The sequence below is a fragment of the Stegodyphus dumicola genome, chromosome X2 (genome assembly GCF_044657685.1).
Source record: "Stegodyphus dumicola isolate Sdum_Otavi_A_Nest chromosome X2, ASM4465768v1".
Lineage (NCBI taxonomy): Eukaryota > Metazoa > Arthropoda > Arachnida > Araneae > Eresidae > Stegodyphus > Stegodyphus dumicola.
This window is the reverse complement of record NC_140781.1, coordinates 90924522-90949695: the sequence shown is the minus strand read 5'-3', so window position 1 is coordinate 90949695 and position 25174 is coordinate 90924522. Positions and strand designations below refer to the sequence as shown.

Below are 25174 nucleotides of genomic sequence, written 5' to 3'. Positions count from 1 at the left end.
TTAAAAATATGAAACCGTAATTTATGAAATAAAGAACAATTATGATCTAAAGGGTATCAAAATTTGCAAAAAGAAAAAGCTTAATATTTATTTGTTTACTTTATTAAACATTTCTTTCAATGTAAGTTGTTTAAGTTTTGCTTAGTTTCATGTGATAATACTTTCTCTTTAATTCTATTAAACGGACATAATTTCTTGTTCAGTTACAAAGTTCCGCCGTTCAAGTCCTATAATTGCTGTGTCAAGAACACCGACTAATTTGTCAATCGAAATTTTTTTGTTTTCAATAACCTCTGTCACTTTTCTTCGCTATCGGAAGCGAATTATAATGACGAGGAACTTGTTTTAAATCATATCAAAGACGGAGCGTATCGAGATGAAATACTACATTTGGTAAGGAATTATAAGCCAAATAAAATAAAAACATCTGCGCTGAAGATAAGGATAGTGCTGACAAATCAACTTCCAATTCATTACGCGCCCGCCGCCGAGCAGCGTGAAAATGATAAACAGATTTCGGATTTCAAAACATACTTTCGCTTTAGATCCTTTACATATTAACAAATATATATCGGAAATTCTATTTGATATAATCGAAAGTTTAAGCTTACTTTTATAAAATTGCTCTTACAGTCTGCAAAAAATAATAAGCCGGATGCAATTCGAAAATTAAGGAACAACGCAATCATCAACATTAACTGAAATAGATAATTATTTAGCTTATACGTCCATTATACATAAAATGCGCACGCGAAAACGTATTCTGCACTTGCGCACACTCATATGCGCAGTCGTAAAGAGTCTTACGCGCATGTGTCAACGCGGCGCATGCGCAGAAAGTTTTTAGTTTTGATGTCCGGATTATAGATCATTCCGAATTAACGACTTTTGACTGTATTACATATATCCATAATATTTGATTCAATAGTCATAAGAAGCATGCGTAACATAAATATGTTTGAGTTTAAAATCCAACTGTGTTGTCAACACATGATCGATACAGCAGAAACATAAAAGTAATTGATTAATAGGAGATTATGAATTAGTGTACTCTTAGGAAAATAAAACAAGCAATTTTTCTTGATTATCCTGAATCGCATAAAACACATCCCTTTACTTCATATTGTGCATTTAGCATTTGGTATCTTTTGTATTAGTCCTAACATTTGGTTTGTACATGACAAATTGTAACTGATTGTTTTTCTGTGACTATGAAAACAATTGAATTATATTAAATTTTAATACAGCATAAAGAAGCTTAAACAGTGTTTTCTTTCTTTTGTAGAGCATTGGTATCTGTGAGTAATATTGCCATAAATAATTGTCAAACTGTAACAAAACATGGCTTGAAGGTGCATGTTAGTTTCATATGCAGCTTGAAGGTGCATGTTTCATATGCACCTGATTACAGCATTATTGTGTAATGCCACCACAGGGTATTGAATTTCATTCTCCCTGGTATGTAAAAAATATACATTGAGGCATTTTGCCTGTACTTAATCTTTTGCAGAGGGGTAGCTTTTTCTCTACAGATGCTGTTAGACTGCTATGAAAGACAATATGATCAGCTCACTGAACTTGAGAGGGAAGAATCAGCATGATGATAGGAATCAGTAGTCAGCTTGGCAAGTAACTTCGCACATTAAGCCTTTTCTGTGAAGATGTGTTGGGACAAGTGAACAAAGGAGAGGTCACATGCATAGCCACCAGGCTTCGTATGTCCATGACTTGAGAACCCTCACATTATCCAACATGCACTTATAACAGCAACTGCATCATTGTCTGCCATCCAGACACAGGCAGTAATTTTTATGACAACCTCTATTTGTCCATTCTGTTGTGATGTATCTGGCTAAAGGATATATGGTATTATTGTAACTGTTAGGTTTGCTGCCAATAACATTCACCCATTGTCACCACTGACTGGAGTGTTGTGCTCGATAAACACTTCAATCCTGTCTTTTTTTTTAGCAGTGCAGTGCTCCAGTAGCTGGTGTTATGGTATGGGATGCCGTCGCATAGGATACCATCTAGCCTCTAATATTGATCCAAGGCTCCATGACAGACCAGCAGTACCTTTGTGATATTTTTCAGCCCCATATGTTCCCATGCAGTATGGGAACACAGTTGAAAAGCATCACAAACTGTCTTTGATGGCAGGGCTTCCAGGAGATGTAACAGGACAGTGCTCGCCCATGCATAGCAAGAGTATCGCTGAAATGCCTTAGTCACATTACCACCCTTTTCTGGCTACCCACGTTCCTAGATTTGTCACAGATTGAGTGTGTCTGCAATCACTTGAGTTGCATTGCTAGTTGTACAGCTGTGGTGCATATTAAATATGAATATGAGATGAAACTTCTTTACGAAACTTTGCCATTTATCAACAACTTATATTCATTGCTTTCAGTCCTCTACTTACTCCTCTTTTTTACTTCCTTGTACGAAGTGAAGGAAGTATTGTAATCACGAAAAATTCCGGGTACCATATTTCAATGAAAATATCCATTTTTACTGCTATCGAATGCAAGTTAATGCTGTTTTTGCGTAAAATATGTATAAGGACGAAATAAAGTTTCTCCAAATGAATTATAAAACCGATTTAAAATGGATTCAGAAAAGATTTTTTTTCATAGCGTCTGTACATATGTATGTATCTCACATAACTCAAAAATGAGGTAGCCCCAGAACGTTGAAATTTTATGTATAGGATTGCTATGACGTGTAGATGTGCACCTCTCTTTTTGGTTGCAATCGGCCACACTGGAAGTATATAAATATATATATATATATACTCAATTTGTGACTCGGCTCAGTGAGCTCAGTTTTTTTTTTATTCTTATAGGTTAATAAATCGCACATTTCTTGCTTTAAAAATCATTGATTTATGTTGTTCTTACCTTTCGGTTCAGGTTTATATGCCTTTAGTAAATTTGCATGCAATATTTTTAGAATTATCAACAATTTAAAAGTTGTTTAAGTATAGCTAAACCTAATTATTTTTACCATAGCAGCCATATTTGTTTACATTTGAAACTTAGCAGAATAGTGGATTTGTTGCCAATCTAGAGAAACTAAGCTTCGCAACAACAAAGGTAATACCTTCTTTTATTATTGCGGATTAAGTTGGTTTCTACGACTCCAGTGTCTTTTTGCCAAGCGAGGCCAAAAGTAAACTTTCAATTTTGTGCACCAAAAAATCTGCAATTTTGCCTGCTGGCCATATTGCTTTGTTTTGAGTAGAAACAGTAATTTTAATTGTTTTAACTGTACTTGGTGTTTTATGTTTTTCTGTATCTTTCAATTTTTAATAAAAGCATTTTGAGTTTTTGTGCATTTTTGCCTTCCTCAAAGTAAGAACTGAGTTAATTGAATGAAAAATAGATTTGAATAGAACATATGGCAATGATTAGATAATTCTTCAGATGACAATTTTTGTGCATTCTGAATTATGAAAATGAATGAGATGTAACGCTGTTAAGTGAACCTAGTGCCAGAGTGTCGCCATGGTAAATAAGTATAGTGAATTTTAAAGAGTGCATTTATTCTATTTTGGTTTATGCGCTATTGACGAAGTAGATTTAATTCAATAAGTGTAAATGAAATACAGGAAAATTAAGTGTAAATTTAATATTCCATACAAGGAAGTAATGTGGTGTACACATGAGATTTTTGTGTGTGTTTGTGAAGTGTGAGATGTATTCCTCATTCAATGAAAAATTTTACATTTAAAATGAAGCAAAAGATTGATAATGCATTACATTTCTAACATCCAGCATTCAAACATCCTTGGCTTAGTCCACAAATGCATTATGAACTATTCAAGAAACTGTAGGCATTTGTGTTGTTGTCGATGCTCTGGTAGTTAACTTTGAAAAACCTATTATGGAGCAGTAAGAATTCTAGTTCGAATTTAAAAAAAAATACTAATGTCAGCAGAATGGTGTTTTCTATAATAGTTTAATTTACGCAATTCAGTGCATTAGTATGTCCGCAAATTAAGTTCAATACATTAGTTTCAACAATCAATTTTAAAGTAGAGAACAGTATGTATGGTACTGCAAAACCTCAGCAGTTTTTTAACTAAATTCTTCTCTTCTGGATTTATTTGTGGCACAATTCTTTTGATTCTTCTTGATGATTTCCAAAGTTGAAAATTATCATAATTAATTTTTGTAACATGAATTTCTAAATTTCCATAGCTAACTGGAAATCCTTTTAATTGTTTAGGTGAGGCAAATGCTGCCTTTGCTTAAATCCTTGTTCCGAACCTGGGCGTGATCTTTGTAAAGTTTGAGAACCAGTACTATATTATTAGTGTATATCTGAGGAAATAGTTAAAGTTCAAATATATAAAAATACTCTATTTATGCTCAACATAGAATTAACTTTGTTTCAATCTGATTTTTTAGGCTTAACTGGTTTACAGAATTTGGGCAATACTTGCTATATGAACTCAGCTCTCCAGGCACTCTCAAATTGGTAAGTAGTGTAATAGTGTATGTATGTGTAAAATGTAATAGTGTGTGCAAAATGTGTAAAAATCTTATTTAATTTAGAAATAAAAAAGTTCTGTAATTTTTTAATAATTTAAGAAACTAGTTTGCTTTTTTTGCTGGTTTTTAGTAAAATAAATCCATTTTAATGTTTCCTTTAATATTTATCAACAAATTATGTTATTTTCTTTCAGTCCTCCGCTTACTCAATTTTTTTTGTATTGTGAAGCATATATTCCTTCTGATAAGAAACCTGGTTTAGCCAGGAGTTACATGAGGCTTATAAAAGAAATGTGGCACGAGAAGAGGTTGGTATTTGTTTTCTATTTCCTTAATGTCTTCTGTTATTTATTTCATTATTTATTTCATAAGTGAAATTTATCTTAAAAATTTAATATTTGAAAGAAAGAAATGTTAAATGTGAATAATTGTTACTAAAATCTTTCAATTCTAATAAACACTGCTTGATCTACAGACAGGAAAGAAATATTTTTAATAACAATATTATATTGATTTAAATAAGTAATTTAGAAAGAATTATTAATTCAAAGTATTTAGTAATTAAAGAAGTGCAAATCTAAAATGCTTCCAATTTTTAGTAATGCCTATGTGGGATTAAGGTATAAGTTAAATGTCAGAATTAAAGGATGCCTCTACAACTGATTTGTTGTATTTTCAGAACCTGAATCAGAATTGTTTATTTTATTTTTCCTGCTTATGAAAAATGTCAAATGTAAAAAATTGCACCATAAATTATGTGTGACATGTTGAATATCTTGTATGTACAAATTTCATGTATATACTAGAATTCTGGTAATGAAACAATCTCAGTTGCTTTAAAGATCTAATGAGAGGCCCTTGATGCATCAGGCTGATACTAGATGCTGTACCTCAAAATATGTCCATACCTGTGGTTAAAGGAACGTTCTTTAATAAATTGGTTTCTGCTAGAGGTTACATCTGTTAGCTTCTTAGGAGTCCAGATCTTTCTCCATTAACGTTTTTCATGGGGGTATCATAAAAGGGGTGTATGTAGGAAATAGCCTGACAACAATTGAGTTAAATGTTCATGATGAAGTAGCCACAATTCAGCATGCTATGTGTTGCTATGTTCTTCAAAACCATACTCTTTCAACTGAGTATGATATTTCAGTGATATTTTTTTTTTTTTTTTAAAGAATTCACGAGATATGTTTGTTCTGTTAAATAAAACAGTTTTGTAAGGTAAGTTAACCCCATTTATATAAAAAAATGTTTGGCTGACCCTTTATGAAATTTTGGGGTACTTTCTAATTATCTGCATAAAACTAAAGCTCAGTAACATAACAGCCCTAATGGGCCAAGGCTTGCAGTGCCCGAAATCTGCTTTCTTGACCATTGGCCCCGGAGTGCGTAAACATATGCCCTAAACAAGTGGTCAACTTGTTGCAGGACCCCCAGTGTTTAGTCCCCAAGCAAACTTGGTACTCATTTTATCGACCCAAGTGATGGAAATCCAGGTATGAAAAGCTGAGTCAACCTTGCCCAGACTGGGAATCGAACCCCGGACCTGTGGTGCTGCTGCGCAATTCACCAGCCCCTGCGCCACCGGGCCTAATTATCTGCATACCTACTGAAAAAAAATCATGAAAAAGTATTCATGAAGCAATTCAGTATATCACCAAAATAATTATGTGGCAACCTGCAGTGTCACCAGAAAGCATTTATGTAACCTAGATATGCATGTAGCACATGGCCGTATTAGCCAGAGTTGTGTGGATACGGATTTGATGCAATTACATTATTTTTTTAGCAGAAACAGATCTTTGTATACATATATTATATATATTGTAAGGAAAACAATAACACACACACAAACAAACCAAAAAAAAATTTCTAAAAAAAGGTAAGTGTTTTTATTCCTGGTGCTTCTGACTTTTTTAATTTTATTGATTGATTGTTTTTGTATGGAATTCTTAGTGGGGTGCCTCCATTTCAAAAAAAGCTGTTGCCTTTCCTGCATTAACCTGGCAGAAAATGAGTCACCAACGAGTTTGTGATTTCCAGCAGGGGTGTAAATTATCAGAAACTACATTTTTTCCCCCACCCCCATTTCGAAAATAGCTGTTGCCTTTCCTGCATTAACCTGGCGAAAAATGAGTCACCAGAGAGTTTTTTTCTGGCAGGGGTGTGAATTATCAGAAACTACATTTTTTTTTTTTTTTTTTTTTTTTTTTTTTTTTTTTTTTTTTTTTTTGTATAAATTTAATGAATTTTATTGGATTTATTTTTTAAGTCTTTATTTTTGCAGGCCTAGTTATGTTGTTCCTACTGGCATAGCATATGGCATGAAAGTTGTATGTCCTGTTTTCAGAGGATATGCTCAACAAGTGAGTTGATAAATTTTCCTCTTTTTATTACTTCTTTTGTAATTTAATTGATTTTTCATTATTGTTGTAAGATTCATTTTCTAAAGATGTTTTTTATTTTTTAATTAGGATGCCCAGGAGTTCTTACGATGCTTTATGGATCAGTTACACGAAGAACTAAAGTACCCTGTTTTTGAAATGCCAGATAGCTCTCCATCATCTCCTGATAGTCATAGGGAATTTAATGATAATCGTGGAGATTCTGACATTCCAGTATCAGAAGATTCTAGTAATTCCGAAGATGATTATGAAACCTGCGACTCTGCTTTGAGTGAAAAGAGCTCTGGCTCCGATGAAGCTGTTGATTCACCAAAACCATTACGCAAGATGTTATCACCAGATGAAACAATCCATGCATTAGTTCATCCATCTATACGAAGAAAGGAAAAGTCATCTCGTTCTATTCATAAAATAGTAGTCGCTACATCATCTGATCAAGACTTAAGCAGTCAGAAAGAAATTGTAGGCGACGTGCCAACACCAAATGATATTTCTGAAAAAAAAGGTGATGAAAATAAGGCATATATAAAAGAAGGTGTGTATCTAACCAGATCTGAAACTGAGATTTTAAATGCTGAGATTCAAGATATTGATCTTGAAACAATGTCTGTGCAAAGTGGATTGACTACACGTTGGGTTCATCATTCAGCTTTGAATTCCCTTATTAAAAGACGGAAGCCTGTGTACTATCGAAGCATTATATCAGATATATTTGATGGGAAGATTTTAAGTTCTGTACAGTGTTTGACCTGTGGTAGGGTAAGTTATTTAATATAAATGTTTATATGTATAATGTGTATATCACACTGCAGTTTTTTATTATACTGATGATTTTATATTTGGGCAAAACTAAACCTGACAGCATTAACACTACTAGCATAACTGATTTACTCATGTTTTTCATGTACTTCCTTGTGCTCAGCTTTATTTTACAAATCAGTATCACATTTTATTTATTTCTGTTTTATTTGCTTCACATTAAAATGCCCATTCAGTGTTTGATGAGCCTTTTTTATTGCTTCATATTCACCTTCCTTATTGTCTTCTCATCAGTGGAGAGGTTGGTCATTGCTATTGAAATGTTATTCCTGAAGCTTCTTAAAACTATTTTAAACAATTTGTAAAGGTCTATGTAAACGCTTTCCAGTTATATGTAGTTGAAGGCAGGTTGTATAAAGTGTCATTTTATTTTCCATTTTGTTTATGCTTTTAAAGGGTAAGGAAGAAAATTGAGACATTTTTTTTAGCATCAGAATTTATTAAATAAAATGTTCAAAGGTTGGGCAACTGACGTAGAGCCATTCTTCGCAGCTCCAATCAGATTGTCTTTTTTAGAAAGGTAAAGCAAGTTTCCAGCAACTTTGGTTTCTAATAACCTTGAGAATCGAGAGATTCAAATCGGTTAGTATACCATACACACGGGATTTGGTGACATGATGATGAGTAGTAAACGGATCATTTTGGTGTTGGCAAGAATTTTGAAAATTATGCTAAGACTGTAAGCACATACTAGGATTTTACCACAAAATATTTTTAATATTTTTTTTTCTTTTTAATAAATGCCTTATTTGTGATTTTGCAGTAAAATAAAAAAAAATAGTAAGCAATCATCTAGGATAACCATTTAATTAAATTATATTTGCTAAAATATCGTTGATTGTTGTAATAAAATTTTTATGTAATTAACTGTATTTTAATGTTATTTGTACCATTTAATGTGGCTTCTTCCTTGTAAATATATTTATTATTAATTAATAGTATTTTCGAATTTCAGGCAATTTTGTCTGGCGTAACATTCTGAGACTAATTCTAGCAGTATGGTTACACACTATGATGAAATTTAATGCAGATATTTTTTTGCTTATGTATGCTGCTAAATAAATATAAAATACCTCAATTTAATTTAAAATATCAGTAAACGGACTTCTTGCTTTTGTTTAGCTGGCAAAGGAGACATTTTTAAATCTAGATTGGGCAGATTCTAATCTGTCTTCTGTGGAGAAAACTCCTATTATAGTAATAATAATGCTTTGGGGGTTATATATATACATACCTGCCAACTTTTATGAATTTTTCGTAATTTTTACGAAAATGCGTTTGTCTTTATGATTTTACGATTTTTTTCCTTTTTCAAGTATTTTTAGTGATTTTTGTCGAAATTTTAAAATTTTTCACCAATTGCATCGTGATTTACTGCCAACTACCGACTACTTCGAATCCAGTAACCTGCGGTTTCTCCCAACTCTCCGCTAAACCAGCCAATCCAATGCGCTGAACTTGTGGAATTACTCAGCTCGGATTCAGCAAGCGTGGATTGTCGCATTCTGTTTTTTTTTTTTTTTTTTTTTCCCCACGTGCTACAAATTTTCTTAATACATTGTTGTTACGAAATGAGTTCAAAAAAACCATATTCTCAATATTTTCGGCTGCCTACAAAGCCAAACAATTAAAGAATCCTTCAAAGGAAATAACTGCATTTCGCAATGTGTGCGTGTGTGACTTCATAATGAGTCACGGTGGAAGAAGCGACATTGTGAAGCATGTTAAGTCTAAAAAGCATGAAGTTAATGCTTCTGCTTCGACAACATCAAAGAAAGTGGTTTTTTTTTTTTTTTTTTTTTTTTTTTTTTCAAATTCGGCTATGAATTCGGATGCCGATGTTATTTTGGCAGAGTGTTTGTTTACTGCATTCCTCATCGAACACAACGTGCCGCTAAGCGCTGCGCCGGTCAACTTTTCAGACGGATGTTTCCCGACTCCAAGATTGCTCAGAAATATCAAACCAGGGAACTTGTAAATTCTTTGAAAGATCATGAGAAAAAATAATTTTTTCAATGTGTCAGAAAGTACTTTTCCTCAGCCTGTGATTACATTGTAAGGAAGTTTCCTTTGCAAAATGAAGTTCTTTTAAATGCTGAAGTGGCAAATTTGAAACAAATTGAAAATTCATCTTTTGAAAAGATTCGTTTTTTTATTGATAAATTTCCATTTTTGTTAACAATTAAAGAAAATGAATGTCATAATGATGCTTTAAATGAACTACAGAACCAATTTTCTGCTGCACAGTTTGAAGACTTTGCCAGTTCTGGAGAAGATAGACTTGATGTCCTCGTTGGTACCTTAAAAAGAATAAAAAGAGCTGATGGAACTCCAAAATATGATAGACTAGCAAGAGTTTTATGTGCTATTCTCGTAATTCCACACAGTAATGCTGAATGTGAGAGAGTCTTCAGTGTTGTGAAGAAAAACAAAACTATGTTTCGTTCTTCAATTTCACCAAAAACTCTAGAAAACATTTTAATTGCTAAATGTTATAAGGAAACTAATTGTTTCCAAAGAATTTTTGGCTAGCCAAAAATTCTCTCTAAATTCATTGCAATAATTTTTTTGTGTAACATTAAGTTCTTGTTTTATGTTTCCTAATAAATTTTTTAGTTACTACTTAATTGAGATTTACTAATGTAAGTACAATTTTCTTTTTTCTATTTGTATAAATTGTTTTTTTTTTTAATATTAAAGCATGATATTAATTCTTCGTGTTCTTCTGAATTTTGGAGAAATCTTCTGAATTTTTATCTTTAGAGGTTGGCAGGTATGTATATATGTGTGTGTGTGTGTGTGTGTGTGTGTGTTTGTGTGTAAGCCACATGTAATTGGCAAGTTTTGTGTTTTCAAGTGGTATTGTAATTAATTTGCACAGCCAACGCACAGTATGTGGATAGACCGGAATTTTCTTAAAACACACCTGGAAAGGTCGGGGAATTTCATTCTCCTGTTTGAGTGGCAACCCTGAACAATACACATATGACACTTGCCAGCTTAAAACATTTTGAAAGAAAGAACTTGTAAAGGACTTATGACAACACAAGAGGGGGAGAGGAAAAACACTTTTATTGGAATTAAAAGTTTTCAATGTGCCTATGTTTGCAGGCAATAACACATTGCGTGTGGGAGGTTATTGACAACAATAATAAACATAATATTGCAGGAGGAATCTGTATAACTTTGTGTTTTATGGCATCTTTAATTCTTGGCAAATCTTATGTTTGTGATGTGTACACCTTAGATTTTAGATTACACCAAAAACAAAAATCCATCGGATTAAAGTCAGGGAATCGCAGTGGCCACTAAACTGCAAAGTTACAGGAGAAGACTTTATAGGTAAAGTACTGTTGCAGCGCTTGGTAAATGCATGTGGAGGAGTACCATTTTGCATCTTTTACAATGTCATTAATGAAATTTTGTTCTGACATTTCTGAATTGCGTAATTCTGCAACATTATTGTGTACCAAACACTTGTGATTGAGCACGTTCTCAAACCTGTAGAAAAGACCTCTTCGAAGAAGTGCGGACAGAGAACGAATGTGCTTGCGATGCCGCACAATACAATAACTTTATCTTCATGTAATCGCGCTGGTGCCACTTTCTGAGAATTTTTGTCAGTTCAATGAATGCAGTTCTTCCCAGTTAAGGAGAAATATGCCTCATTCGTACATAATATCTGCAGCAGCCACTTGCTATCTTCATGATATCTGATGAGGAATGATGATGATCTTTGCAAATATTTTATGCTGGAAATTTTTGTCATATGTGCATTATTCCAATGCCATTTGTGGTTTTTCAGTGCACTGATCAGTTTGTGCAGGAAAAAAGGTGGGTGTTGTCATCTAAAAATTTCACATATTTTTCACTGTACTCGTAAGCATGAGACCTCTCTTGTTTTAAATCTTGATTTCCAACACATTCTTTCAAATAACAGTATCTGAAATTTCATTTGGATTGGTTCAGCAGATAGGCCACTAGGAGCTCGTATATTGTGGATTATTTTTTATTTATTTATTTATTTATATATATATATATATATATATTTTTTTTTTTTTTTTTTTTTTTTTTTTTTTTTTATGATCGCACTGTATATATGTATTGTATCAACGAAGGTCCTTACCCAGCCCTTTATTTTCTCAACTGTTGGTTGTAGATACGTATTTTAAATTATGAAAATGTAAATGTCACAAATTATGTTTATGTATTTTTAATTTTTTTTTAAAAAGTAAAAATTACAAAATATCTTCCCAGTCCTTATACTTAGATTTAGAAAAATTTTATCCTTATAAAAAATAAGTAATAAAGATGTGGTTTCTGTTATAACAAAAATTGAAGTTTAAATCTGGAAGTTAATATAAAATTGAAGCTTTCAGGTTACTGAAGTAAAATTTTTTTAGAATATATTCTGTATAGTTCCATATAGTTATTTACATGTATGTGTATACAGTGGCTAACAAAAATGATTGGACACTTTGAATTTTTGAATGAAACTGAAATAGTACTGAATTAAAACTGAACTAAATTATGAAACGGAATTAAAACAAATGAAAAGGCTTTTATTTCGATGATATATAAATTCAAAATTTTTATAGTGATTTTTACATTTTCGAAAAGATGAAAGTTAAATTCAAAAATAATTCTCACGAAAGCAATCTGACTTTTTTAGTAACAGCCAAAAATAACCAAAATCTTTTGGGGGCTTATTTTATGCCACTGCTCTTGAATCACTGCTTTCAGTTGCTACAGCAAAGATATGCTCCGTTTTCAAATTTTCAATTATAGTTCCTGCTAAATATGTTCAATAGGATTAAGATCTGGAGGTTGGGGGGGTGCATTAATTACTTCTGGATACTTGTATAACAGCCAGAGTCTAACATTGTGCACAGTATGCTTTGAATCATTGTCCTGATAGAATTTAAGACTATTTTGTAAATTAAGTTTTTGTGTTGACGCTGCCAAATTTTGCTCCAAAATGTCAAGGTACTTATACTGATCCATAATAACATCTATAAACTCTGTATTACCAACACTGGAATGTGCCATAGATCCCCATACCATAACTCCTCCTCTGCTATGTTTAACACTTCGTACTAAGCTTTTCTTCTAAGATTTTACTTTGGGTTTCCTGCATGCCAGTACTTTTCCATCTGAGCCAAAGATGTTGAATTTTTTTCATCAGCAAATACTTTTTTCCTGTAGTCTGGTGTCTTTTGCTTCATTGATTTTATGAAAACAAGTCGAAGTCCCCACTTTTCTTTGTGCTACTTGCCCATGATAGCTTGCAGATCTAGCATTACTGTTCTTACAATTTCTGGATTTACACATATTTTGTGTAATTCATGAAGTTTTGGAGCACTCATTCTTGAACATTTATATTCCTATATTATATATTATTTATATTGTTGAATATTCATATTCCTTAGAATAAAGCATTTCATTTTATCAGATAACATGAATGATCTTCCTAGTCATCTTTTGTTTTGACTGCGATTATTTTTTTATAACGCTTATTATCAAAAACTGTAGAACTACCCTAATTTCTCACGTATAGTCTGCAGACACGATTTTATATAAAAAAAATTTCAAAAATAGTCAGATAGTCCGCGGACTATACGTCCAAAATTACGTTTTTTTAATACGGCAACATTCCCATGCTTTTTAAACACATCCTTTTGTTTGCGCCAGTTTCTCACCGCTTTCTCGTCCACTTCAAAATAACAGGGTAAAATCCTAGTATACAGTGCAGCCTTGGCACGACTTTTGAAAATTATCGCCAGCACCAAAAAATGATCCAAAGAACGTTTATATATATACTATACACACATAGTATATGTATACACACGTGGTATATATACCATATACATAGTATATACTATGTTTAACTATATATTTTCTTTGAATGACCCGTTGACTACTCATCGTATATGTCCCGTTTTCACTGCTCATCATAAAGTCGCCAAAAGTAGCCAAACCCCGTGTGCACCGGATACTAGGATTAAACCAATAACGGCCCGCTTCTCTATTTCCATCTTTTTCAGCTTTCTCAACTACCTTGAGTTTAACTCAGTAGTAAAACTGCGGCGATGTTTCATCAACGTTATCGAAGATGAAAGACAAAATACGTAAACAAAATACTGTGCAACGTGCTATCCTCGTGATAAGTGGTAATGAAATGTGACCTTCGACCCCACTCACTCGGTGTTGCCACAGTATAAGTAAACAAATCACGCTTTTTTTTTTTTCGTACTCTAGGTACTTACGACTATGGCTCCTAAAAACTGAGCTGACGCATCAACTACTTTTCCCCCTCCCGGCAGTTGCACTAAAGCAGTGCGAAGGATACTGGGATACGTCACTCTGGTTGCACTAAGTGAGTGCTTATACAAGACTTTCTTTGGCTCATATCCCGGCATCACTTGATGCGCCAGCCTTGATTTTAGGAACTCTACTTGCTACTACTCATTCGTTATGCATTATGCTCTATGGTTTACTATCGATACGATACATACGAATGTTTTCTTGGAATCTTGCGCTTTTTTTATATTTGATCATCGGCAGTTCACGACAGCGTGTTTTTTAAATTTCGACGATTTTAACCGTGAACAACCAGCGTATTATCTGCACTGGTGGATAGTCCGCTGCTTCAAAAATTTGCATTTTAAACACAGATAGTGTGCGGACTATACGCGCGAAATTATGGTACTTAAATAAATGAGCAATTTTTCTAAAGGTTTCCCTTTCTTTTGATGCAAGTAAGTAGCTAATCTGCAAGTTTCTAATGATGTTTCCTTTTGTGACCAGGCCATTGCAAGGAAACATTAAAATGATGAATAATTTCTAAAAAAATTCAAATTGTGAAAGCAAATGATTTTTAGATTTTTGCCTGGTTTCTTTTTTCAAACTAATTCCATAAAATTTAATTTTTAGTTATTGCAGACAATTTTAATTGGAGATAATGAAAATATTCGATTAATTTTGTGATATCTTCTTTTCCATTTTAGCCTAAAACGTTATTTTTAAAATTTACTGTTTAATTTTTTCAAATTTATTTAGTACATAGAGAAAGCCAAGAAAATATGTATTCAAAGGAGCAATATTCTTTATTATTTTATTTCAAAGCTTTTCTCCTATCACTTAAAAAATTTACTCTAGCTGATCATTTTTGTGAGACATTGTATATATATATATCACAGTGTGGCATCAGACAAGAGTATCCTTTCTAGTGCTTTAAAATACTGAAATTTCAGGCACAAAATTATTGCTTCCTAATACTGTTTTGAAAGATAATGATCAGATATGTTTTAAAATGTTTTATATTTAGTATTCTGATATAGATTTTGAGTAATTTTGCTTAACATTTCATGTAATCAGGGCTCGTATGGTCCTTAACCTTCCAGTGGGCGCGCCTTCAGCACCAACAAGAAAGATCGTGCGTATTTCTTAGATACGCTATTATAAAAAATAAATTTTCCAGACCAAAAATATTAAAATTAGTTTGTAAATAGTTAAATGTTAATAAGTACAGCTGAGTTAAGCAATATTAACTTTAAATTAAGGAAAATAAAATAAGTATAAAGCAAAAAAACAATATAAAATGGACTAAAGACTTACCAACTAACTTGAAAGTAAAACAAAATTAAACTGCCAATATTTCAACTGAACTTTTATGTTTTTAATCAGCAAGTGAAAAAACACATTAAATATTACATAACAAATCAATTTCATAGTCACTTCATTGCATTGGTGCAGTCTGAACAAATATGTTTACAGTGTTCCAGACAAATGAATTTTAAACAAATCTCACAGCTGAACCTCGTAATTCTAGTGAGCTTGTCATTTTTTCAGGGTTTGCATCTTTTTTTCCCTGAAGTCATTTCTTCAACAACAGCTAATTCTGCTTTTCGTTTCAACAATTTAAATTTCAGCTCACTTTAAAGAGATTTAGGGCTTCTTTCAACGTTTTCCTTCACAAAAGCATTTCCTAGCTTTCGCAGATATTACCTTCTAAGCAATTTTTCACTATTATTCGTTGAATGAATTATGTAGCTGTTGATTGCTGCTATATTCAGCATAGAGAAGAAAACTACAAGAGGCCAACGCCTGGTGTTCCTGGCAAAATTGTAGGAAGCGCAGAGTTTATCCACTGTATCCACACCTCCTTTGGTACGATTGTAAAATGTGATAATCTCAGGCTTTTTTTGGTCTTGGGTATTTTCATCTATTGCTACGTCATCATGAAGATTTGAAATCAATATGACATTTCTATAGTGTTTGGGTACATGGAAGAGAAGTGTCATTTTTTTTCTAAATCCAAAAAGACTCGTATTGGGTTCCCGAGTTTTCTTCAGCTTGAACTGATCTGGAATTTGAGGTTTATTGTTTTTCAAAGTACCTACAAATGACAATTTTTTCATCTATTTCTCGTACTAACTCAAAACTTGAAAACCAGTTGTCTGTGGTTACATTTCTTCCAGTGTTATCAATAGGTTCTGTCAACCTTTTTACGACATCTTGTGGTTTGTTGCTTACGTAAAAAGACCATCTGCCTGCGCTCCAGCATAAATGTCCATATTGTATGTGTAAAAACATACGAGCGTCTGCCATGGCATAAATTTTTATGCCATATTTGTTTGGTTTTTTGGGAATGTTTTGAATGAAACCACATCTTCCTCAAAATCCTTCTAATTTCTCATCGGTTGTGATATTCTCTCGAAGTGAATAGCACTTCTGGCAATTAGAGACAAACTGTTCAGAAATGATTCTTATTGGAGCCAAGCGGTCGACTCCTCTTCGTTCTGCTCTTGTGTTTATGTCATCAAGGCGTAAAGCTCTTAGTAAAAACAAAAATCTCTTCAAGTTCATTACTACTTTAAATTCCTCCATTTTTCACAGTTCCTCAAGATTCCAGAACTCTGTTACCATGATAAATACCAGCTAAGTAAAGTAAGCCCAAAAGAGTTTATTTCTGCTCCATCTGTTTCTCTGCTGTCCCTTATACGAGAATAATTAGACTTCACAGAAGAAATAAACTTATTCGTATCTTCAGCGATGATTTCTATCAAACTATCAGTAAAGACGCATTTCCATATATCCAAAATATCTGTTAGATATTTAGCTTCACTGATGACTCCAGGAACATGAACACATATGTTACGAGGTGCTCGTTTATTTTTCTTTTTATGCCATGTCCAAGAATCGATGACTTTTCTGTTTTTTATTTGATGAGCTATATACATGTCGGAAGAATTATCATCATTATTTGCCTCTTCAGAATTACTCTCTGCAATTATCTCAGATTCTAAATCACCTTTTTCTGAAATTCGCTCTTCTTCATCCATAATGCTTTCATCGAAAATAATGTCCTCATTGTCATCACTGTCACATAAAAGCATATTTCTGATAATCTCAATATCCTTCGGATCATTCATGTCGAGCATTTTACTTTTATTCGCCATAACTGAAAAGAAAAAAAATATATCATACATAGTCGCGTGTATGTGACACATACAGTGCTTCTATTTTATCATTAAAAGTAATTATGCACACTTAGTTTACCAGGTATGTGTGACCAAGCTTCAGGATTGCCAAGAGCCTAAATCTCTTTCACACAATTGGAAACAAACTCTTTCCACTTATGATAAGGTCCTTTAATCCAGAACAATGTGATCTCGGAGTTTCTCCAAAAATGAACTGTAGGTGTCCCTTTTCATTTTACATTTTGTTCTGCCTCTTTCGCAAGTCTGGCTGCGAGCTATGCCCCCATGAGTCAGTTTCTTTAATGGGGCAACATGACTCTTTGAAGCAATTAAGTTTACCAAGATTTTGTCAACATTAAAACTCATAAGTATACTACAGTTCCGTATGCCGTTTAGCTGGCATCGGAAAAGACGTGGATTTGAAGTTCGTTGGCATCACCTAGGCTACCGTCGAGGATCATCCTAGGGACTTGTAAGTTTGTAATATCAGATAACTAAAGTTTCCATTGGGTATACGTTTGAAGAAGTTCTGCATCCCATGAACACTTCCTAAGCCACAGTTCTTGGAATAGACATTTGTGTCTGATTGTAAACGGCATTAGAAGACCAAGCACATTGTACAATTTTCCCACTGTTTTTAACACAGTTCTTTTTGTAACACTTTCTTCTTTATTAAACTTGAGTAAATCTTTCACATCAATAGTGATGTAGTCTTGATGCACGTTTCACGGAAGACCGAGAACCTTTTGTAGTTTGTCAGTAGGACTGGCCTCTGAATGAATGGGATGGATCTTGAACTCCTTGTCTTCCCATATTTGTAAGTTCTTTGCTGTTGGAACTGCACTTACATAAGTTCATTCTTGCATCAGCCATAATTCCTTTGGCTTCACACAACATTTGAAAGGCAGATGAGACGTTGTCGAGAGCTCCAACAAAATCGTCGACATATAGACATTTATTAAGCATTTCCACCGTCGCGGGATGCAACTCTCAAAACTTTTCGATGTGTTCTTTAATGGTGGCAGACAGCAAGAAAGTACTGACGTTGACACCAAACAGAACATGGCAAAATCTGAATATCTGGATATTGTAATGTTCATTTGAACCTGGGTTTTTACTTGGAAACAGAAATCGTACTGCATTTCAATCCTTTTCATGCAAAGATATCTGCAGAAACGCCTTCTCGATATCTGCTAAAGACGACCACCGCATTCAAACGGAAGAAGACAAGCATGTTGAATATCGGAGGGTTTAGGCTAAGTCCTGCGTATAAACAGTCATTCAGAGAAAGTTCACCCTGTTCATGTGTACTGGCATCAAAAACGATTCGTTTCTTGGAACTGACAGAGTCTCTGTAAACCATTGAAGATGGTAGATAAAACAGGGGCTTATCACTTTCTACCTTGTCATTTGGAACCTTTTCGATGATATCCTGAGTTTCATAATCGTTCAGTATCTCTCTGTGGTCGTTATAAAGTTCTGAGCATCTCCCGAATTTTCTATTCAAATGTTCTAGTCATCTCTTGGCAACTGCTAAGTTATCACTTAATTCCTTAAAGTTGTGCTTCCATGGTAACCCAACTTCGTACCTCCCCTCCTTATAATACACAGAATTCGTAAACAGTGTTATGGCCCTGGCGTCCTCATCTGAGTGTACACTTTGGAGGACACCAATTGATTCTAATTCCCAGAATTGTCTTAAACCCTCATCAACACGATCTTGTATAAAATAACATCGAGAATTACTTGGAGACGCGACGGAAATAGAACCTGTTACCATCCATCCGAAAACTGTTTCAATTAAAATTATAGAATTACCCCTTAACTGGATTTGGTTTCCCCTTAATAATTCGTAAAACACGTCACCTCCCAAAAGAAGCGATATTTTTTTAGGTAAATAAAATTTAAGATTAGCATACTTTATATTTTCTGGCAATTTTAAATTTTTGACGTCTATTTTTTCAGCTGGAACATTTCCAGCAATTTCTGGCAAAATTAAGAATTCGAGTTCCTTACTGAAAGATTCTTCGTCATTAGCTATGTGTGTACAAATTTTTCCCGTAATCGGAATTACAGTATTTTTCAGTCCAATTAAATCTGCTCTACATCTCGATCTTTGAAAGCCTAATGTATCAGCTGCTTCCTCAGTTATTAAATTTTGCATAGAGGCTGAATCATATAAAGCATTTAACTTTAACCATTCCCCATTAGATTGCCTTAAATTAACTCTGACCGTGGAGAGAAGAAAATTTTTGTTTGTATTAATTGAATAAAAACAAGAAGCATTTTGTGTTTTGCTAACTGAGCCATCTGGCACCGGTGATTGCGCAACACTTGGTTTCAAAATTCCGTCTTTTTCCCCCTTCATCGGCTCCACTGTCAATAATGAATCATGCTCATTTTTGTTTTGTTTTTGCCTTTTGAATGTGAAATTTGCTCCGTGTAGCATTGTACTATGATTTTTGTTACATGTTTTACACTTTAAATGAATTTTCTTGCATTTAGACATTGCATGAAATCCAAGACAGTTGTAACACAGATTAAACTTTCTAACGTATTTGAATCCCTCGTCTGCATTGGATTCCATAAACCTTTTACATCTGAAAATGGGGTGTGATTCGGTGCATCCTAACATACAATTATTTTTGTTATTTTTTACTATTAGCATTTTGAATTTCAGAGTTAATTTCCGTTTAAATTCATTTCCTCCCATACCTTTGTTTACGTTTTCCAAAGCTTGGCATCTTTTGCTTATAAATTCTGTAATTCAGAACCTAATTTCATTTCGTATAACTTAAAAGTATCGATATCTATTCGTTGAGGAATTACATATATTAAGATTGCTTCACAAAGAGGGTTTGCATGCAATTCTAACTGTTTTAAGGATCGCAAATTACTTTCGATTTTATCAAGCATCTGTCTTTAATTAGATGCGGATTCACATGTAACTTTAGAGCAGTTAAATATTTCATTAATATGACTCCTAATAAGCAACCGTGCATTTTCAATGCTTCGAATAAACTGTTATATGTATCATTTACCGTTATTAGTTGTTTGGCATTATCCCTGAGTGCTGATTGAAGATAATATAATTTTTGTTGTTCTGACAACTTATCATTATTATCAATTAATGCCGTAAACTGTGATTTGAATGATAGCCATTTGACATATAAACCTAAGAATTCTGGAAGATTAATTGACAGCAATTTTACTTTACAGTTGCCAGAGGACGCACTACTCTTAACATTTGCAATAGAATTTTGATTGAGAATTTTTTGAAAACCTCGCATGTTTCAAGGTCAATTTGCAGATCATCGAGGCTTGCTTCAAAGGCTGGCAAATTAACGTCCAAAAGCGTGCTGTAGCATTCGTTGCATAAATCTTCTAACTTAGAACGTAGTTTGTCCACTGAATAATATCCGTATTATCCACTGGCACTTCATCTTGTAAGAATGACTATTCTCGTTATTTGCGATTTTATATATCCTCGCTTTCGATTAAAGATTGTTTATTGCGAGAGTTCCACAGGAGCCATTTTCTCGTTAGTCGTTTCGCCTTTCAGATTTTTTTGTTTTAAAACAGTTTGAACTTCATCAGGTCGACATTGACCATGTTACATGTATCCGTTGAATTAGTAGACTGTAATAAAGTTTTACAACACAAATTTTAATGAACAGAATTATTTACAATTACAGTTTTGTTGTTTCGTACCGAGAACAGAAGTATCGTTGCATATGACTGCGTAGGTCGAGAGAGTGAAACTCTTCTCACGAAGCTACAACACTAACTGCATCAAAAAGAGCCTGACTGACTTTCAACACTTGCCAACTGTGCTTACATCAGGCCTTTCAGGTTTGTTCGAATCAGCAGGTCTCTCTCTAGACAAGCGGCAGTGGTGACAACATTCACTCTTTTGTTATGAATCATGCTGATTATGATCTTATTTCTCATTTTAATTTATGCCGTTTGTCTAAAATCTACCTGCTATTTACTAAACCTCTAGACTGACCAAGTATGTGATAAAACAGGGTTCGTAGCGGTCCTTATAAGTGCTTATAAGTTCTTATATTTGAAAATAAAATATAAACGCCCTTATAGGTGCTTACTTTTTCTTTAAAGCCCTTATTTTTTTGTTTTTAGTGCTTATTTTTTTTGCTTTTAGTGCTTTTTTTTTTTTTTTTTTTTTTTTTTTTTTTTTTTTTTTTTAATGAACACCCTATTTTTCACTGTACCAAAGCCTAAATAAACAACTTTTCTTCCTAATATGGAATGTCAGATTCATACTCCCAGAAGTAGCTTTTCCCCCTTTCTCTGCATTAACATAACCTTTGGTGTGTACAAAGAGTACAGACAAGTGCCCGTCGTTCTATTGTTAAAAAAATTGCGAAAGTAGTAGAAAATTCCGCTACATTCGGCATTCTTTTCCTCCCACCCAAATACGACATACGTTTGAATTTCTATCAAGATCTTAAAAATTTGCATTCTCGTTCTGCTTGGTCAGTTCATATTCGTGTTTATTATGATCATTATGCTTATGTTATGAGCATATGTATGAATGTTTATAATAACATACATAATTGCAGTAACTGCTGAAGTATAGTAAACTTCCAAAAATGGTTGTGTTTTAACACAGATTAGCTTTCTAAGGAATAATATTCGGAATGGCTTAAATAAAGGGAAAGTAATCGAATAGTCAAAATAATTTCATTTTTTTGGCCAATATATTATACAGTACGAAGGTTGGGAGGTCTCCCCTTTCTCCGCAAAATCTTGAATAAAGGGAAAGTAATCGAATAGTCAAAATAATTTCATTTTTTTGGCCAATATATTATACAGTACGAAGGTTGGGAGGAGGTCTCCCCTTTCTCCGCAAAATCTTGAATATTGAAACTGTTACAGTTCGCTGCAAAACAAGCAATGGACCTCTTTTCTTTTTTTTTTTTTTTTTTTTTTTGTTCACTTTCCAATCTGGATTGAATAGGGCTAAAAGTTCTGCGGTCTACCAACCCAAGCGAAGAATGATTCTATTCCAGAAATTTAACGCCGTCTGTTGAAAATTAGAACGAAAAACGCCAGTTATTTAGTTCTTTATTCTCCCAATACCGGCAGTTGTCGATTCCGATTGTGTAATATCACGTAGGGAAGAATTACGGTGCGCGTATTGCGCAGAGTAACGTTTGCGATATTTTGCAGAGATAATTAATTTTGATGTTCAGTTCAAGATTTGTTTATGAACACTTTAAAGAGTTTTACTGTGCTTGCCAAGCAGAATATTTTTTAGTTCCATTGGTATATTTTTATATGATGCACATATTGAGATGTCAAAAACATTTATTTAGCGGAAAAATCTAAAGAGCGGCTACAATCTACTCCCCCTCCGCTCCTTCAAGTTACGCTCTACTGTCCGAATATTCGCCAATTTCCAAGTATGCAGGTTAGTTAAGCTTTTACTGTTATAGATGACTGCATGAAGCAAATTTCTGTCTTCTGATTTCAGAAATGTTCCTCTTTTTTACTTAAATTACTTTGCTTGCAATATCTGTTAAGAGAAAACTGATATACAATGAAAATTTAGAAAATGTTCAAAATTTAGATTTAAATTATTTAAATATCAATATTAGTGGAAAAATAAATTGCATTTATTATTAGGTTCCAAGCGAATACAATAAATATGCCTTAGTATTATGAATTTTCTCTATTTTGAACTGAAATTTCATCATTAAATCTTGTAATATAGTTTAGTTCTTTTTTTTTTTTTTTTTTTTTTTTTTTTTTTTTTTTTTTGTAAATTGAACTATTATTTAAAATTAAAAAAAAAAAAAAATAATTATTTTCCATGGTTGAGGTAATGCTTATTATCTCTTAATAAGTACATTTCTCATATTTTAAATTACAAGTCTAATTTTTAAGGTTACGCAGTTGTGTATGATGTAATTCGACAGGTGCTTATTTTTTTATCTTAAAATGTGCTTGAAAAGTGCTTATAGGTGCTTCTTTTTTTTAACTAAAATGTGGCTATGAACCCTGTAAAATGAGACATTAAAAATAAAAAAGCTGTTATTAAAACGTAACTAAAATGTCACTTATCTTTCAAATATGTCCAGTTATTGTAAGTGTAAAATATTTAATGCTACTTGATAAATTTCATATTTATTTTATTCTCTAACATATTAATAGTTATATTAATTAAGCTATGTTTAATAATAATGCATCCTACTTAGGGATCTATTTTATTTTTAGGATGGTATTACAAAAGTGAAATTCAGGCATACATAATATTTTCAATTGAATTTATTCAGTTCCCATTCGCTCATAGGTCCTTAATTTTTTTCACTAATGGTCCTTAAAAGTACTTAACTTCCGTGTGCAGAAATGTGTACGAACCCTGGTAATATATTCTTCATTTTTTTTTAAAGAAATCTCCAAACAATGTATTTTGTTAAAAGAATTATTAACTACTGACTGACATCTTTTTTTTATTTACTGATACAGCTCAACAGCTGTACGTACTGATGGCTTGTAATTATTTCATAATAGAAAAAAAAAAATTTTTTTTTGAACATTTAAGGTAAATGTGCTTTATACATTTATCACACTCACCAACCTCTAATATGAATGATATGTCATGAATATGACTTGCTTTGCAGCTGAGTAAGTCAAGCTGATTAAGAGTTGAAGAAAAATATATCTGATAAGTCAGTTACATAAGATTTCTCCCAGTTAGATCTGTATTGTGTAACTGATTGTATTAAAATATTGTGCTAGCATAAATTTGCTTTTATGTTATAATCAAAGTATACTTGTTTACTTTTCATTATAATTGTTTGAACAGAAGGAAGAGCTTTGAATGCCTTTTATAATGTATTACTTTTGCCAAAATTTTGTAAGTTTTATACATTTCAGATTTCAACAACAAAAGAAACATTCCAGGATTTATCTTTGCCAATTCCTGCTAAAGATCATGTGCAGCTAATTCATGCATCTCAAGGCAGTCATCCAAAGAATGGTATTCCAAAGAATAGCAATTTGAAGAACAGTAATGGAACTTGCACGGATGTCTATAATCATCAAGGATGGTTTAGTAGTTTGTTTGGCTGGATATTCAAGTAAGTTTCTTACACTCTTAGACAGACACAAAAAAAAAAAAAAAAAAAAAAAAAAACACAGTGCACCAAAAGCAAATTGGACACAAATTGATATGCGTACAGGTTTCGATGGAAAATTCAAAATTTTACATTTTGGCTGCCAATGAATGAATGGTTGTCGCTACAGCGTATCTGATCTGCACAACTGGCAGGATATTTAAGAGGAGAAATTACTATTCTAGGTCATAAATTCACAAATTTCATTCCGTGTACTCTGATAGACAGTGACTATGCCTCGCACACAGGTGCGCGAACGATATCCACAGATGTCAGAATTTGAGAGAGGTCGTGTAGTTGGGCTCAAAGAAGCCGGTTGATCTTGCCGGCGAATAGCTCAACATTTGAGCAGGAGCGATGCCACTATTAGACGATGTTGGCAGGAACGGGTGAACTATGGCCGCACACAGCGTCAAGAAGGAAGCGGTAGGCCTAGAGAAACGACAGAACGTGAAGACTGAGCAATCCACTAAGAAGCACTCAGAGCCTCAGATGCATCATTATCATCGATTGTACATGCAACTAGTGCTTCAGTGACCTCAAGAACCATTCGTAGATGGTTTACAGAAAGTGGGCTGAGGTCGGCTCCTTGCGCCGACTACCATTGATGTCTGTACAACATCAAGCCCTTTTGCAGTGGTGTCAGGCTCATTCGCACTGTAATGTCACTGACTGGAGTAGAATAGTCTTCAGTGATGAGTTTCGCTTTGAACTGAGCCCCAATGGCCAGTGAAGGAGAGTCTGGAGACACCCCGGACAGCGATGTGATACCAACCTGACTGTCGTCCGTCAGACAGGCCGACAACGAGGAGTGATGGTCTGGGGTG

The 25174-nt window shown here is 33.4% G+C and overlaps 1 protein-coding gene across 4 annotated transcripts in view; it reads left to right on the top strand.

Annotated features, from left to right (window-relative positions):
• Usp20-33 (Ubiquitin specific protease 20/33) overlaps positions 1-25174 on the top strand; it is a 107961-nt gene that overhangs the window by 39389 nt on the left and 43398 nt on the right. For all 4 annotated transcript variants that reach the window (XM_085809685.1, XM_085809686.1, XM_085809684.1 and 1 more), the window contains 5 exons: positions 4413-4482; positions 4691-4804; positions 6787-6865; positions 6974-7663; positions 24109-24311. In XM_085809685.1, coding sequence (XP_085665811.1) covers positions 4413-4482; positions 4691-4804; positions 6787-6865; positions 6974-7663; positions 24109-24311 — 1156 coding nt within the window. The remainder of the gene's footprint in view (positions 1-4412; positions 4483-4690; positions 4805-6786; positions 6866-6973; positions 7664-24108; positions 24312-25174) is intronic.